Source organism: Aethalodelphis obliquidens, unplaced genomic scaffold (genome assembly GCF_003676395.1).
Source record: "Aethalodelphis obliquidens isolate GAN/ISIS:26980383/991018 unplaced genomic scaffold, ASM367639v1 scaffold1, whole genome shotgun sequence".
In the NCBI taxonomy this organism is placed as follows: Eukaryota; Metazoa; Chordata; class Mammalia; order Artiodactyla; family Delphinidae; genus Aethalodelphis; species Aethalodelphis obliquidens.
The window spans coordinates 39,559,741-39,573,659 of NW_020837945.1; the positions used below are offsets into that span (position 1 = coordinate 39,559,741).

The window sequence follows — 13,919 nt, forward strand, 5'->3', positions numbered from 1 at the left end:
CAATAATTCTTTTAAAAGTCATCACAAACAAGATGCATTCTTGAACCAGACCAAGGATTAATTTATTATGACACTTGAATTACAATTATTCACTTATCATGACAACTCTTCCATACTAAAACAATAATAAAAGATACCTAACTATGACCAAGTAATAATTGATTAGCAGAGGGAGGGTTTTCAGTGTATAGAGACATTTTCTCGGGGTACATTTAGAATTGGCTTAAAATCCCCACACTGTCAGAAACAATGAGGTGAAAACTGTCTGAACCTGCCAAAATATCTTTAATTCAGATTCAAAAGAGGAGGAGAAATTTAAAGCTCTCTGAACCTGACGTTACCGGTAGACCATAATTTACTGCATTATTTTAAGAAGCACGGCACCCACACACCTGAGGCCAACACTGCAGGTGACTAGCAGTTCAGTGGTCAGGTGTTTCCCACTGCTGCTGGCCCAGGTGGCAAGCTCCCTTAGTCTGCCTGCCCTCTCAGACCTCTCCTCCCTCCAAAACCACAAACTCATGCACAGACTCTCCAGCCTTTGACTTTAGCGATATCCACTACCTTAGACTTGTGCACTTTAAATGCCCAGCTGGAAGGGAAATTGGCAAGTACTTTAAGCATCAGGATATGGAATTACAAATCTGGACCAGCAATTCTAAAACTGACCTTTTGGACAAATATATAATATAAATAACAGTTAGGTAGTTTTTGATCACAGCAGCAATTTACCACGTTCAAAATGTCAGTGTCAGTGTGATAACCTTTTGGCTGAGAGAAGCTGGGGACCAGGATGTGCAATATGGCATGAAGACACCTCTCACCAAGTTAGCGACCTCAATTTCAAAGCAGATAAAAAGTAGGGCTTCCCTGGTGGCGCAGTGGTTGAGAGTCCGCCTGCCAATGCAGGGGACACGGGTTCGTGCCCCGGTCTGGGAAGATCCCACATGCCACGGAGCGGCTGGGCCCATGAGCCATGGCCGCTGAGCCTGCGCGTCCGGAGCCTGTGCTCCGCAACGGGAGAGGCCACAACAGTGAGAGGCCCGCGTACCGCAAAAAGGAAGGAAAAAGAAAAGAAGAAAAAAAAAAAGTAACTTTGAAGACAGAGACAAAGAATAAAGCAAAAAAGGAATGGGGAAGAGTGAAATGAAATACCCTCTGTAATTTCTTCTACAGACTTTCTCCCAGAACTGGAGAGGAGTAAGACCAGAAAAACGCCTGGATCACTTATTGTAACTGAAACCACAAGTTATAATACTCTCAAGAGATTCTAACTATCCAGACATCTGCTGGATAACAAATACAGCCAAACACCCATCTTTAAAGAGGTTTCTAGGTTATGCAGTGACAGCTTTACGATCCAGAAAATAGATAATACAACCAAAGGAAGAGCTAATCTGGATCCACTGCTTACCCATAAAACCTTAATTAGGGACACAACACCAATACAGCAAACATTCTACCTGAAACTATGAGTTAGTTAAGAACTCTCAAATTTTAAAACTTACTTCAGAACTGTAGAAATACAATGTAATTTTTATGCCCATTTAGTTTAAGTAATCAATCTTCCCATTAAATCAAAACATATTGGAAAATATTCAGTAAGAATGAGATATGGTATATATAGATCAATTCTACACTGACATCAGTGATTTTTCATCTCACTTCTATGTGACACGAGCACAAGCTCACTCTCTGACATTTTCCAGAAACGTCTGTCCAATCCAAGCAAACATAAATAGGGCTTCAATGATTGTGAAGATACTAGATGTCACCTGATACTGCTCAAACGAGGCAGCTATGAAAATAAGCATTATAACACATGCTTGTGGTTGACAAAAATTAAATGCCCAGTATATCAGGCTGTAACCAAACAAAAAATGGCATATTTTGCTTCTCATCAGTCTCTCGCAAGACTTTTTTTGGTCATTATTGCCAAGGAATTCAGAACATGTTGGCCACAGACAACTGTTTGTGAAACCTTGTATTGTTGATAAATAGAACAATAAGAGAAGAGTTAGACAGCCAGAAAGAGAATAAAAAGTATCTGTAAATTCCACAGGCCGTATAGAAATTTTGTATAGAATCTTTGTAGCCTATTTGAAAGTCAATGTGAAATTGCCTGGGGACAAGTTCTAAAATGGATTTCTTCATTCGAGCTGTTTCTTTTAGATGCATGCCTGTATGTGATACAGGAAATAGGAAAGCATTACTGAAAAGACAATTTGCTGGTACAAAATACACTGACCTCTGAAACAAGCCTTTTAATGCTTTGAGTGGTTCTCCATTAGAGTCATGTTAGAATTAAGTATGAGTTTTTTGAACCTCTATAGCTCTCCTCTCAGGCAAGCATATAAGCTTCTCTTGGGAAGACACTGTGTACTTTGACAACATCCCCAATCCCCAACCCCAATCAACGACAGGTAGTTGATGACAACTCCTTCAAGAAAATAATCAAGATAATGGTGTTGGGCTTCCCTGGTGGCACAGTGGTTGAGAGTCCGCCTGCCAATGCAGGGGACACAGGTTCGTGCCCCAGTCTGGGAAGATCCCGCATGCCGCGGAGCGGCTGGGCCCGTGAGCCTTGGCCACTGGGCCTGCGCGTCCGGAGCCTGTGCTCCTCAACGGGAGAGGCCACAACAGTCAGAGGCCCGTGTACCACAAAAAAAAAAAAAAAAAAAGGAAAAAAAAGATAATGGTGTTGCCCAATCTTGCTTGCAATTTTTAAGAGAACATTTCAGAAAGCAAGAGATGCCACCCAATTTATATAGCTACTGATAGCAACTTGTTCACAAAACTAATACTAGAATGGAAAATGAATCTGTTTTTAGTTCACAACTTTAGAAGATTAGCATGTATTAATGGAGTTTTGGTGAATCTAATTATATGCATAGTCTAACTTCCTTATTCTGCACATAAAATTTCCTTTTGATCTATGTGAGTGTCAAGAACAAATATCTCAACCATCCATAAGCACAATGGGATAGGATATACATTTTTAGTAACCTCTACCACATGGTAGAGTGTTTAGATGGAGAACACTATGTTTAAAAATGTCAAAGATGTATATTCTGTTGACCCTTCAAATCTTTATCTTCTGGATTCTTTATCCTCCCTTCCCTCATAATCTGCCCAACCAATACCAAAGCACCCAGTTTTCAAGGTATGGCCAATACCAGCAAACACCACTACTGGGAAATTTGACTCCAATAAATATCACAGCTATTCTTCAAGAACAGAAACAAATTAAATTAGAAATAGTCAAAGTGATAGAGGCATTTAAAGTTTGCATCTCAATTATGCATGATGCTTCACATCTCCAGTGTGACCTTTTCTGTTTGAAATGCACCATATTTATTAAGAATAATGAGAGTTTTAGCTCTGCACCATGTGTCACCATCTAGAAAACACAACCACGGTCATTAGTTCATTGGAATCTCCTAGTTGTGTCAGAGTAGGGAGTATCATCTCCATTTTGCATCTAAGGAAGAGGATCAGAGAGGTAGAGAGGCTTGCTCAGCATAATATAGCTAAGTGAACATATGGGTCCTGGAATCTATTTTTTGGACCTCTGCTTTTTCCATAAACGTCTCTGCAAAGATTAACATTCCTGTGTTTACCATCATTTTATGAGCCCCTTAGTTTGGGGGAAAGAGTAAATTGTTGATAAAATCAATCTTTCTCCTCTCTTTTTCCTTGTCTCTTTCTCTTACATACACATATGCACATACATACATACATATTTTTCTCTTATTCTCTCCTCCTTAAACTCATATTAGTGACCCCAATACCTTCAGCCCCAAAAGGAAACACAAATTGACAAACTAGTCTTCACTGTTTTCATTGAATTGTAAGTACATGTACACATATGCAGGATTTCTTGCCATCCCTTTTTTATAAAAAGGGCATATATAGGCACTTCTTCATCTCTTTTTTTGTTTCAGTCAGCAATACCACACAAAACATACTTCACTCATAGATTACCCTCTTGACGGCAGTCACTTGATTCCACTTTTTTGCTACTATGAATATTGTCACAATAAACATTTTTGTACCTCTATCCTCATATGCTGCTGCTTGTATTTGTGTGGCATAGACTCACAAGAGGAAGAATACTGTGCCAAAGGTTATGAGAATTTTTAACTGTAATAGATTTTCTAGTTCACTTTTTAAAATCTTACAATTCTTTAATTTTCTACCAGCAATGTATGAAAAATAGCATTTTCCCTTAACTAACATGTCTTTCACAAGGATTCACACACACATACCACACAGGCAATTATTTGTATTATTATGCAAATGCATCCTAAAACATTCAGAATCCTCTCAGAAGGCTTCTGCATTTGTCCTATAAGGTCAGAGGAGGATCTGTGGGAAGAAATCCCCAGGTTTCGGGCATTGTGACATTACGGCACCATTCTAAGGATGAAGGGCTGGGAGAGAGCATGGGCAAGGTCTACATGGCCCTGGGAGAGCAGGGGAGTTTCATTAAGGCCCTGCAGAATCCAGCCCTGGATACTCAAAACTGACAGCAGTGCTCTGGAATGCATTTCTCCCTCTGATTTACCATCCTGCTACTTTTCATGCAGATTTCACTCTGGCTGGGATCTCCTGGCCTTTTGCATGCATCTCAAAGATGGTTTCCATCTTCTTCTGGTCACGAAACTGTCATTCTGGATATGTGCCTTGTACAACTAACACCATTCAAGAGTGTGTAAATACTGTAACATACCTTTGGTGTTTTTTCTTTTATTTTTCCTCTCAGCGGAAAATAGACTTATGCCATAGGCCAAAGAAAAAGAAAAAAGGATTACAGAAAGTGTGAAGCAATCAGCTGTTAATTACTGAACTCTTTACTGTCACCAAATCATAATAAACTGTAAAAAAAGTCCACAGGAAGTATTACTTTATAAACATTCTTCCTGGTATTTTTTTTTAACCCACAACTATTTCTTTGTGACATTTTAACTATTCTAATTGAGATAAGGCCCTCAAGGTAAGTACCCAGAAATCTATAAATCTCTATCGACCAGAGTGACTGTCATTGAATAATCACATAGTCCTAGGGATGGCTTCTATATTAAAATGCCATTTAATGTGTCTCCCTGCTGAAATCAAATGATTAGAGGTAAGCTTCTGTGTCTATTCTATTTTATGACACTATTAAATAAAATTCCTTAACTTCTTCATTTATAAAAATCATTAATAATGTCAGGAAAGACTTCAATGAATCACCAACCCCATTACCTTCATATATATATTAAATGACTAATATATATGTTCCAAAGAAGTGGTGAAATGGAAAAGAGAGAAACTGTTTGTAGTTGAGCCCCTATCATGTGTTTTGCTTTGATGCCTTCTCTTCTCTATGCTGAAAAATATCTTGGTGTTTTAATATTTTTTAGAGCTCATACTATCCTGTTAATTATTACTGTGGCTCTCAATGATCTCTCTCCAAATTTAGCATATTTATCTTTCATTATAAAGCCTGGAATTGGAGCACTAGGCTATCAGGTAAATATTCAAATGTCTTAGGTTGGTAACTCTTGGTTTCCTTTGGTCTTTTATTGTAAATGTATATGTTTAGAGAGAGAAATGATTTCCAAGAAGTTACTGTATGCAAAGCTCCATGATTTTGATACCCTTAATATTCCAAATAAAATTCCAAAGCTTGTCAGCACCAGACCACCTACAAGAAAGCAGGGGTCTTGAAAGGTGATCTAGAGAGATGGTAACTTACAGGCTGGATGGAAAAGCAAGTGGTGACTTTATATCCATTTCTCTTTCATGGAGAGAAACTGCTTCTCCATTTGCTGCTCTAGTATGTGAGCTATTTTTACCCCACTCTTTTATTTCCTATATTTGATAAAACAAAGATATTTATACTTCTAATGGATTTCAATGTAAAGCATCCATATAGTATTAAGCAAGACTGATCTTAACCAATGAAGGAGTTTAATTAGCCTATTTCAAAGGGAACACTGTATAATAATTTTAAGCAATAATAATTACAACTTAGATTGCATTAAAATGCATTTTGGGTCATTTATGAAAGACGTCTCTTTCACAAAATATTCAGATTAGAAGATTCAGATTAAATCAGATTTATATATATATATATAACTATAAATATATATGTAGAACTATGAATACATATATTTATACATATATAAGTGCATATATGTATAAAATACATTTATACATATATAAATATATATATAGCTTATAGGCCTTATATCATAAAAAATTCAGAAAACTATCTAAGGTGATTCTACTTTTATGATATTATCAGACACATAGTGTCTATGAAGAAAAAAATAAAAGAAGGACATTTGTGAACTCCTGACTTCCCTATTGTTGCCCAGTGCTCCCTATTCACTATCAAAATTTAAGAGCTCAAAAATATTTTTTCCAGGTTTCTTAACAGAGTATTGCTGTTTGTACAAGGAGGGCAGATACAGATGCCCTACAATCATATCAACACACTGATAGTTCTGAGCGATGTATATGAAGTATCCATTCAACAGAGGGAGCAATAAGTGACAGCAAATCAGGCAAGGCAGGAAAGCAGGGCCAGGGCAGGGTGAATAAAATTTAAGGAGGTATGTACTTGCACGTCTTGGAAAGTGAGTATCTCTTTAAATTTTGAGTTGAAGCACCTCACTCTCCTCACCCTAGCTTGGGCCCTTCAGAAAAGATGGACCATCTCTCCTCATGCTTGTAGAAGAATTTTGTCTACCAAACCCCAGAACCCTATTCTATTACTGTATTATGATACTCTGTAATTAAATTCTTAAAAAATTAATTATGGCTATAGTAAATGCTCTTTGAAATATTTTCAAGAAATAGAGAGGTATATAAAATAAAAAGTGAGGTTCTCTCAACCCCATAGTTCTACTAGGTACACAGCCAAGAGAACTGAAAACATATGTTCACCCACAAACTTGTATATGAGTGTTCATTACATTATGCTTATTAGCCAAAAAGTAGAAACAAACCAAATACTGAAAGAATGAATAAACAAAATGTGGTTTATTCATACAATGGAATAGTATCCACCCTAAAAAGGAATGAAGTTCTGATACATCCTATATGGATGAATCTTGAAAACACAGACCAGGAGAAAGAAGGCAGACACAAAAGGTCACATATTATATGACTCTATTTATATGAAATGTCTACAGTAGGAAAATCCATAGAGGCAGAAAGTAGATTAGTGGTTGCCAGGTAATAGTGGAAGGAGGAAGTATGGAATTTCTTGTGGAGGTGATGGGAATGTTCTATACTTAGTGGAGATGGTTGTAGAACATTGTCAACATACTAAAACCCACTGAATTGTATGCTTTAAAATGCTAAAGTGTATGATATATGAAATATTGTTCAATAATAAATTTTTTAAAGCTAAAATGAGTGAAGGTCTGATCACTTTCCCTTATGTAGCCAGAATTTATAGTGTACCTACTATGTGCAGGGCACATCTGTAAATGTTTTACTTCATTAACTCATTTAATCCTTGAAACCACCCAATGAAACATCTTTGAAAGTTAAGGAAGTTGAGGCACCAAGCAGGTTAAAAAATTTGCCCAAAGCCCTGTAGCTAGCAAGGGACAGAGCTGGGCTTATAAAACCAGGCCATCTAGCTTAAAAGCTCACATTGCACACTAGTTACTAGGAGTAATGGCCATTAAAAGTTGGGGTATATACTTCTAGGCACACACATGCATATGTATGTGTGTCGACAGATAACAAGTATTCGCATGGGACTATACATACTAGAGGTCAGCAAACTATAGCCCATAGACCAAATCAGGCCCACCATCTGTTTATACATAATCCATGAGCTAAGAATGGATTTTATATTTTTAAATGGTTGAGAAAGAAGGAATGAAAAACGAAGAGTATCATTTCATGACACACAAAAAGCATATAAAATTCAAATTTTAGTATCAATAGAAATTTTATTGGGACACCGCCAGCTCATTTATTTTTTTGTCTGCGATGGGCTTCTACAGTACAAAAGCAGAGTTGAGTGGTGGCCACAGACAGTGTGACCCCCACAAAGCATTAAATATCCCTATCAGGCCATTTACAGAAAAATTTTGCTGACCCTTGGATTATACCATACAAGATACTCTAAAACTTTCTTAGGTCACTAAACATTATATTATGTTCAACCTCCCAGACTTCTTAATTTCATTAAATGGCTGCAAAATTAAAATGCACCTAAAATTATTCAACCTTCCCCCTATTGACGAAAAGGGCATATTCTTTACCAAATTTCTCTCCAAATGGTTAGATTAATTTATTTACCTCCTAATGTAAAAATGACTTACATTTTGGTGGCCTAAGTACCTGGTCTTTGGGAAGTTTTGGGCTTGTCTCACCTGAATGCAGGCTCTTTTCACAGTTGCTCAATAGTCACCTAACAAAGATGTTGAGTTCTGAGCTGTTTTGGGCTGCACGGTCAGGTCAGCTTTGCACAGATTACATAGAGGGACTCATCTCTCATTCTTCTCAACAATCTTACCTTCCCTGCTTGGGTCTATTATACAGAAACTTCTTTTACAAGTAGAAAAGTGGAAGAGTAGCTACCGCTCTTTTTTTGTCCCTCTGTAGTGGATACTGTGGTGGGCTGTCAGGTCCCTCACTATTCTGTGTTGAGATATTCATTCTCCTGCTGTTGGCAGCTCATGACCTTCAGTTGTTTCGCTTTGGGAATTGCTTTCAGCTGAACAAGGCTACCTTGCCTAATGTCATGACCTTCCTTCCAGGGGCAAATCCATCCAGTAACTGATCAGTGTGGGAATATAAAAGTCCATCCACCTTGACTTAAGGCAAGACAATTATAAAAGGCCATCCCAGATCTAGAGCTCCCTGTAGAATCCACTGAGGTTCAGTTGAACTTATTCATTGTGAGACTTCTCCTGTTCAATTCTTCTCCCATTGCACAAAGATGTTGCCCTGAGAACACTACTGCATATATTTCCTACAACCAAAACTGCATCAGAGAGTCTCTTTCTTGGGGAAACTGACCTAAAACACTCCTAACTCCTCCTAAAGGAAGAGAGATGTGATATTTGATATGATGCCCAAGAATAGGAGAGGAAAATGAGTCCCTGTGGCTTAGCCCCTTCAACTCTCTCTTTTTGGGGCCACCCCCATGCAGGGAGGTGCATGCTCCTCCTGCTGCCTTTGTAAGGTAAGTCATGCCTCAGACTATGCTTTTCTGAGGCAAATCTGACCAACCATCATCTCTTTTCACAGTAACGAGGCTCTAAACTGTGTGACAAGGAAGTTGTCTATGGGAATCTTCTCTGAAGACTAGATTTTCCCTAGGATTGGATCTCCCAAAATCTAAACTTAGCTGAGGATTCCAGGAAGTTCAATTATGGTAGTAAGCCTAATCTAAGATCTCCAATTTGGCCTGATCAATAATTATGCTAATGATTTGATCTTTATCTGCTTGATTCCTTTGTCTTTGTTCAGTTGGGTTAAAACTATGGGACAGGAAAGAATCATGATCATCATCCTAAACCCACACTGACAAAGAAGAGCACTACATACATCCAAAAGGTAAACCTTCATTCCACAATATTAACCATTTACAGTCTAATTTAACAGTTTTAATTAATAGTCTCTTTTACCTATATAAACAGGGAGATGCTACCCCAGCAACTCTTTAGATTGGGGCAGGTCTTAGTTCAAATCCACCTTGAGCATTTGTGATTTAGGAAGCAGTTTTCAAATAGGAAAACTGAGCTGTGTCCTTATCAATAACTGAATCAGAGAAGATCCATCTCAGATTTGGTTTAAGGGTTAAAAGCAAAAAATTATATATAAAGTATCTCTGGCAATACCTTATATAGTGGGTATTCAATACATATTTATTCATAGCTCAGTAAGTATTAAGAACTATTATATAATATACCCATATGGGTGCTCTCTAGATTCTTCAGAGAGAACAAAAATCCCCTCTCTTCTACTTCCAAAAGGTAGTAGGATGACTTTTCATTCCGAAGAGACTGTTTCAAGCCAAAATTCTGGACAGTGAGTCAAGGAATCAGGGTCACACCAAAATTAACAAGTACAAAAGTAGGTAATAAGTGACAGAGAGAAACAGGGAGCAAAGGCAATCACATCCACCTTCCACTTTATGTTATAAAATGCAAAGTTTGGATGCTACAGACTGAATGTTTGTGTCCCCGCAAAGTTCACGTGAGATCCTAACCCCAAATGTGATGGTATTAACAGGTGAGGCCTTTGGGAGGCAATTAAGTCATGGGGTGGAGCCCTCATGAATGGGATTAGTGCCCTCATAATGAGATCCCAGAGAACTCTCTTGTCCCTTCCCCAAGTGAGGACACACTGAAAAGACAGTATCTATGAAACAGGAAGTGGGCCCGCACCAGACACTGAATGTGTTGGCACCTTGGTCTTGGATTTCCCAGGCTCCAGAACTGTGAGAACTAAATGTTTGTTGTTTAGCCCACCCAGTGTATGGTATCCTGTTGAAGAAGCCCAAACTAAGAAAGAAGAAAATGTTCCATTTGCCTGCTAAGAGCATTGTTAACTCTGGCCACGCAGGTACCTGGAAAGTGAGAGCCTGCAGAGACTGGCTGCCAATGATGGCAGCTACCAAACTGCGGCTCTCATTAGATTTGGCCCCAGGCATCAAACAACTCAAGAGTTGCCTTCATACTGTTAGTGTGTGGCAAAGGAAGGAGGGAAGCCTGTGGTGGTTAGCCCCATCATATTCTCTTCTCATAGAGAGGGAGAACCAAGTCCCCTGAGAGTTTAGAAAACCAGCTTGAACCCAGAGGCTAAGTAGGAAGCTGAAATGGGTAAGGTTAGGCAATAACCAACATTGGAAAGCTCAGTAAAGAACAAGTTAACCAAGATAAGAATGTTTCACTTATGTCAGGGTGAACGCAACTTGATGCTCAGCATTTATTACTCTGGGGATTTCTCTGCTGTGACCAGCATTCAGATTAAAGGTCTTGCACGCTAAGAATAAAACTAAGAAAAACTATGAAAAGAGTGAGTTTTCTCATCACAAGGAAAAAGTAAAGAACTAAAATTTATAAAAAAAAAAAAAAAAAAGAAAAGAGTGAGTTTCCTTAAACTTCTGGAAAGAAAATTCTAATTTGTCACAAAGTGTTCCAGGAAAAGAACCTGGGATTGGAGGTGGAGGTGGCTGCCTTTGGAACGTAGATTCTGGGGATATAATCACTGACCTGATTTGTCTTCTTAGCCTGTGATGCTTGTGATTTTGTGAACTCAGAACTACTAACACTATTAATATGTGTAATCTGGTCCAAAAATCAAGCTCAAACATTTAACACCATGACCTTCGGAACTAGTGAATTCCAGAGAGGAGCTGAATGCTCTGTGAAGAAATATTTCCCTTACCAATTTTTTTCTAAATCTGTTGAACATAGACTTTAGAGTAATCTCAAGTTTGATGCTTTAAAACGAGAGAGAGAGGGAAAGAAACAGAAAGGAAGGAGAATAGGGAGGATGAGAAGAGGAAGGAAAGAAGGAAGAAAGGGAGGGAGGGAGGGAGGGAGGAGGAAAATAACAAAAGGCAAATGAAGGAAAAGGAGGGGAAGGAGAAGAAAGGGAAGAGAAATCCATTCCTTTAAAATACGTTCCATAATTCTTTTTAAAGACCATGATTATATTACATGGATTATACTCCAGAAAGCAGTTTGGTTTATAAATAATTAATAAGACCTGACAAAAAAGGGAGAAGGAAAAATTACTGAAACATACTATTTCTGAATTCTGTTAGGCATTACACATCACTGGTAGAGAGCACAGAGACATGGGAGAGTTAAAGAATGTGTTTAAATCTTTGTAAATATAAGGTGCCAGAGATTCCAGTTCAAAGAAACAGATTACTAGCTTAAGAAATGGGAGAAAAGTTCTGAGACTTCTCTCACGCAGTCATACCAGTTTCTGCAGGAATGCAGGAATTCTTGAAAAATGGTTAGTTCTATAAACATATGGGCAAAGCTGAACTTTCCACGGAAGAGAAAAAAAGTTTTCCAGGTATTTAAAACATCCTCCATTTTTCTGTATTTATTTCATTAATTTTTCTTCTTTTATGGAAAGGAGGAAATCACCGGGCTCACCTGTATCAAACCCCACACTTGGCACTAAGTCCACGGTTCCGTGAAAGGCTCCGGCCCACGCTGAGGTAGCAGTGGTGACTGTAGTCGGATCTGTTTTTGTGATGTCACACGGGGGAGCGGGAATCCTGGCCGCACGCACAGACGGCATCAGCAGGGGCCCATAGGATGGATCCAGGGCAGAGCCAGCAGAAGGGTGGTGGTGATGGTGGTGGTGGTGGTGGTGGTGGCGGTGGTGCATGTGGGGGTGGTGATGCCGCATGTACATGTCATGCATGTGGCTGTAGGACGGGCTCACCTGAGATGCCAGAGGGTAGTGCCAGGACTCGGACACGGGAGGGGGAGGGGCGGGGCCAGTCTGATGCAGCCCATGTCCTGACCAGGGGCTGGGGTCAGCGGCAGTAAAGGTGCCAGGGGGTGCAGTGACCTGGAAGTCAGGATGAACTCCCCCCAAACAGGGTGCAGATGGGGGCTGGTAAGAGCTGGTCCAAAAGGAAGTCGGGAAACTACTCCGCTGGCTTGAGAGAGCTGAGCTGTCTGAGAAGACAGAAAAATACATTATTTACATAAGATTCAGTTCTGGGATAGACTTGCCTCTACTTGTCCAATATTTTACAAGCAGGCTAATTAGCATACACTCTTTTTCTCCCCACACAGAGGTGAATAGATACCAGGTAAGCCTCTGAGTTGCCATGCCAGGTCAGTACTCAGGGGTCCAGGTGCTGAACGAGTCCCCTGCTTTGTTTGCTTAGCTTAGGCTGTCACAGTCTAGGCTCAGGTCGGCAAGTCTGGGACTGGAAAGCTTCGTTTCCTCCTGCGTGTCTTGCTGCCATCAAGTCTGAGCACAGGTCACAGGTATATAAGTCTCAGGTAAGAAACGCTTATGCCATAGACGCGATTCAGGTAGGTTGGAAACGATGATGTTTACCAATTTCTTTTAAAGGAAAATACAATTTTCACCCAAACTAAGCATTTTAACGCTGAAAGTAACAGATGGAAGTAAGATCACAGTGATGCTTGCCAACACCCATTTTCCATCAAGAAGAGTATGTTCCAAGCTTATTTTTTCTGTACAGGTCTGAGAGTTTCTAAACTGAAAATAATAATAGTTCACATTTAATGTCAGTGACCAAATGCCCAATACTAGGCCAGAAGCTTTGCATGGATTTGATCTCACTGGATACTCACTCCAACCTTATGAGGTAGTTACTGTTATTATCCCCATTTTAGAGATGTGGAAACTGAGGCAGGGAAGAAGCTCAAGAGCCACAGCTGGCAAGTGGGAGACTGGGCTTTGAAGACAGGTAGCCTGCCTGGATGGCTGGCTCTCATCATACCTGTGCCACAGGACAGCACATTTGTAACTATAACCTGAACATCTAGAACTTGGTGAAGATTCTGTGGAAATCATGAGTGGAGGAGACTCCACTGGGGCAACGGATTTGAGGAGATGTTTAGGGAAGGGGAAATGATATCAGAGAATAGCACTTGGAGATAAATAAGCAAGAGGGAGACCCGTCCTCGACTTTGCTTCAATTCAATTTCTCCACTCAGTGGTCTTGACATGTTTATATAGATGACCTACTATGTGTGAAACATGGGGCGACTAGGGATGACCAGACAGATATCACCTTTAATCACAATCTGGCAGGGGACAGATAAGTAAATAGACCTGAGCAATGTAATTTGGTTTGTGCTCTCATAAGGGGAAGTACAGGGAAAGGGCACTAAAGCTGCCTAAGAAAGTAATAGTTAAATAGAAAGGGTCGGGAGGGCTAGCCTTGTGAA

General features: G+C 39.5%; 1 protein-coding gene across 5 annotated transcripts in view; it reads right to left on the reverse strand.

The window, feature by feature from the left end:
- The window catches only part of VGLL3 (vestigial like family member 3), a 45,448-nt gene that overhangs the window by 11,028 nt on the left and 20,501 nt on the right, over window positions 1-13,919 (reverse strand). For all 5 annotated transcript variants that reach the window (XM_027102722.1, XM_027102721.1, XM_027102739.1 and 2 more), the window contains exon 3: window positions 12,135-12,668. In XM_027102722.1, the coding sequence (XP_026958523.1) occupies window positions 12,135-12,668 (534 nt within the window). The remainder of the gene's footprint in view (window positions 1-12,134; window positions 12,669-13,919) is intronic.